General features: G+C 39.1%; 1 protein-coding gene across 1 annotated transcript; it reads left to right on the top strand.

The window, feature by feature from the left end:
• The first annotated feature begins 597 nt into the window (after positions 1-597).
• On the top strand, positions 598-1,652 carry LOC114525089. The gene is made up of 3 exons (XM_028546298.1): positions 598-795; positions 924-1,186; positions 1,271-1,652. Exons 1-3 carry the CDS (start codon positions 598-600, stop codon positions 1,482-1,484), a joined length of 675 nt encoding a protein of 224 aa, XP_028402099.1. The 3' UTR covers positions 1,485-1,652.

Raw genomic sequence — 1,652 nt, 5'->3', positions numbered from 1 at the left:
CTGCGGAGCTCCTGGATTGCGCAGTTGCATGAATACATATCACGTTGAGGGGATATCGATGCATAAGTTTCCCGCAAATGAAGAACAGAAGAAAATTTGGGTAAAATTCGTGCGAAAACATCGGCCGAATTTTACTCCTACGAGTTCTTCAGTAATATGCTCAGCACACTTTGAGAAATCTTGCTTCGGAACACGATATCACATTGACGTTCCGGACGAGCTGAAAGCAAAGGCCAGATATTTATTAGAAGCGTTTGTACCAACAAAAGATTCGGTTGTTCTCGAAGAATTACCAGCGACATCGCGTACGAAAAGAAGGGTGAGTCTGGAGATATTCTATGCAGCAAAACATTCTTCATTTGCCTATTTGAAATATTGTGTCCAAACAGTTGCTTTGTCATAGTCGATCAAAGCTTTTTTGCAATTTGAATTGAAAGATTTTAGTTACTCTTGATTTTACTTGCTCGTGCAGATATTCCGGGATCAGCTATTTCCATCAACAAGTTGCACAGGTGAATTATCCAGTCTTGAAGCAGTCAAAGCAGTGTCATCGGCCCACAAAATAAGTGACGAGTCAAGTGTCGCAATGAGGCAGAAATGTTAAGCGAGAGCATTGAGGAGCTTATGCAGAAAAAGGAGGGGGAAGCAGAGGGTGACATCTCAGAGACGGGTCATGAATCTCTGTGTGTAAATTGTAGCATAAAACAGGAGAGAATTGAAAAGCTTCAGAAGTTGCGATCGAAGCAAAGGAAGCGTAATTTGAAGTTGCGAAAAGAGAATATAAACCTCCGAAAGGTTTGTTGTAACCAATTACTTATATTATAACGCAACACCATTTTATCTCGTAAAAACATTAACTTTTGCGTTTTGGCCACCTGGATGTGATTGATTATTTCACTGATTTATTGTGTTTATCGTTTTAGTTAGTTGAATATTTGCGAAAAGATTTGTCCTCTGAAGAAAGCAGCACTGACGAAGCAGAACACGAAACATGTGAAGATATTGGTATTTTAGACGAAGCATGTCATTTCGATGATGAATTAATGGGGAATAGTTCGGATGATGATTTAAGAGAGGAAACAAAAGATCCAGACTGGAATGCGAACATGGAGGACGAAGAAGCTAACGCATCAGATGATGACGAGCTTGGCGAAACGGAAGATAAAAATACATCGGCCAATATGAGGTTGGTCTTTTTTCATTTATAACATATTGCAACAAGCGTTTTTCTTCGGAACTCTAAAAAATAATTAGTTGTCTTTCATTTTAGATCGGCTGATAGTGAACCAAAATTTATTGTGTTCTACAGTGTGTTGGTTTCATTGTTCTCATTGTTCTGTTTTGAATGCAAGGCACAATCACCAAGTGTTAATGTCAAAATGCATGGATCAATGACAATAGTGGAACAAACATGCAAATCATGCAAAGGTTATAGCTACGTAGAGGAGTCAACCATTGGTCCTGGGAAAGTATCCTGCTGGTGATATTTTACTGAGTTTTGCGACCCTGATGTCTGATGTACCACCCATCTATGCCACCGCTCGTGAATACCTAAATAATCAAGCAGTGAGTCGTTAATTCCACGTTCGCGAATACCAAGGATATTATATACTTTTGTTGTGTATAGCCGAAATCGATAAAAGACTCTATTA

Source organism: Dendronephthya gigantea, unplaced genomic scaffold, assembly GCF_004324835.1.
Source record: "Dendronephthya gigantea isolate DGI-Jeju-01 unplaced genomic scaffold, DenGig_1.0 000033F, whole genome shotgun sequence".
Lineage (NCBI taxonomy): Eukaryota > Metazoa > Cnidaria > Anthozoa > Malacalcyonacea > Nephtheidae > Dendronephthya > Dendronephthya gigantea.
The sequence above is the reverse complement of the archived record's forward strand: the minus strand, read 5'-3'. Positions and strand labels throughout refer to the sequence as shown.

Bases quoted from the DNA above. Each gene is read 5' to 3' on its own strand.
- LOC114525089 (XM_028546298.1), top strand. From the start codon at position 598: ATGTTAAGCGAGAGCATTGAGGAGCTTATGCAGAAAAAGGAGGGGGAA. The intron at 796-923 runs GTTTGTTGTAAC...TTATCGTTTTAG, and splicing joins AGAATATAAACCTCCGAAAG to TTAGTTGAATATTTGCGAAA. The intron at 1,187-1,270 runs GTTGGTCTTTTT...CTTTCATTTTAG, and splicing joins AATACATCGGCCAATATGAG to ATCGGCTGATAGTGAACCAA.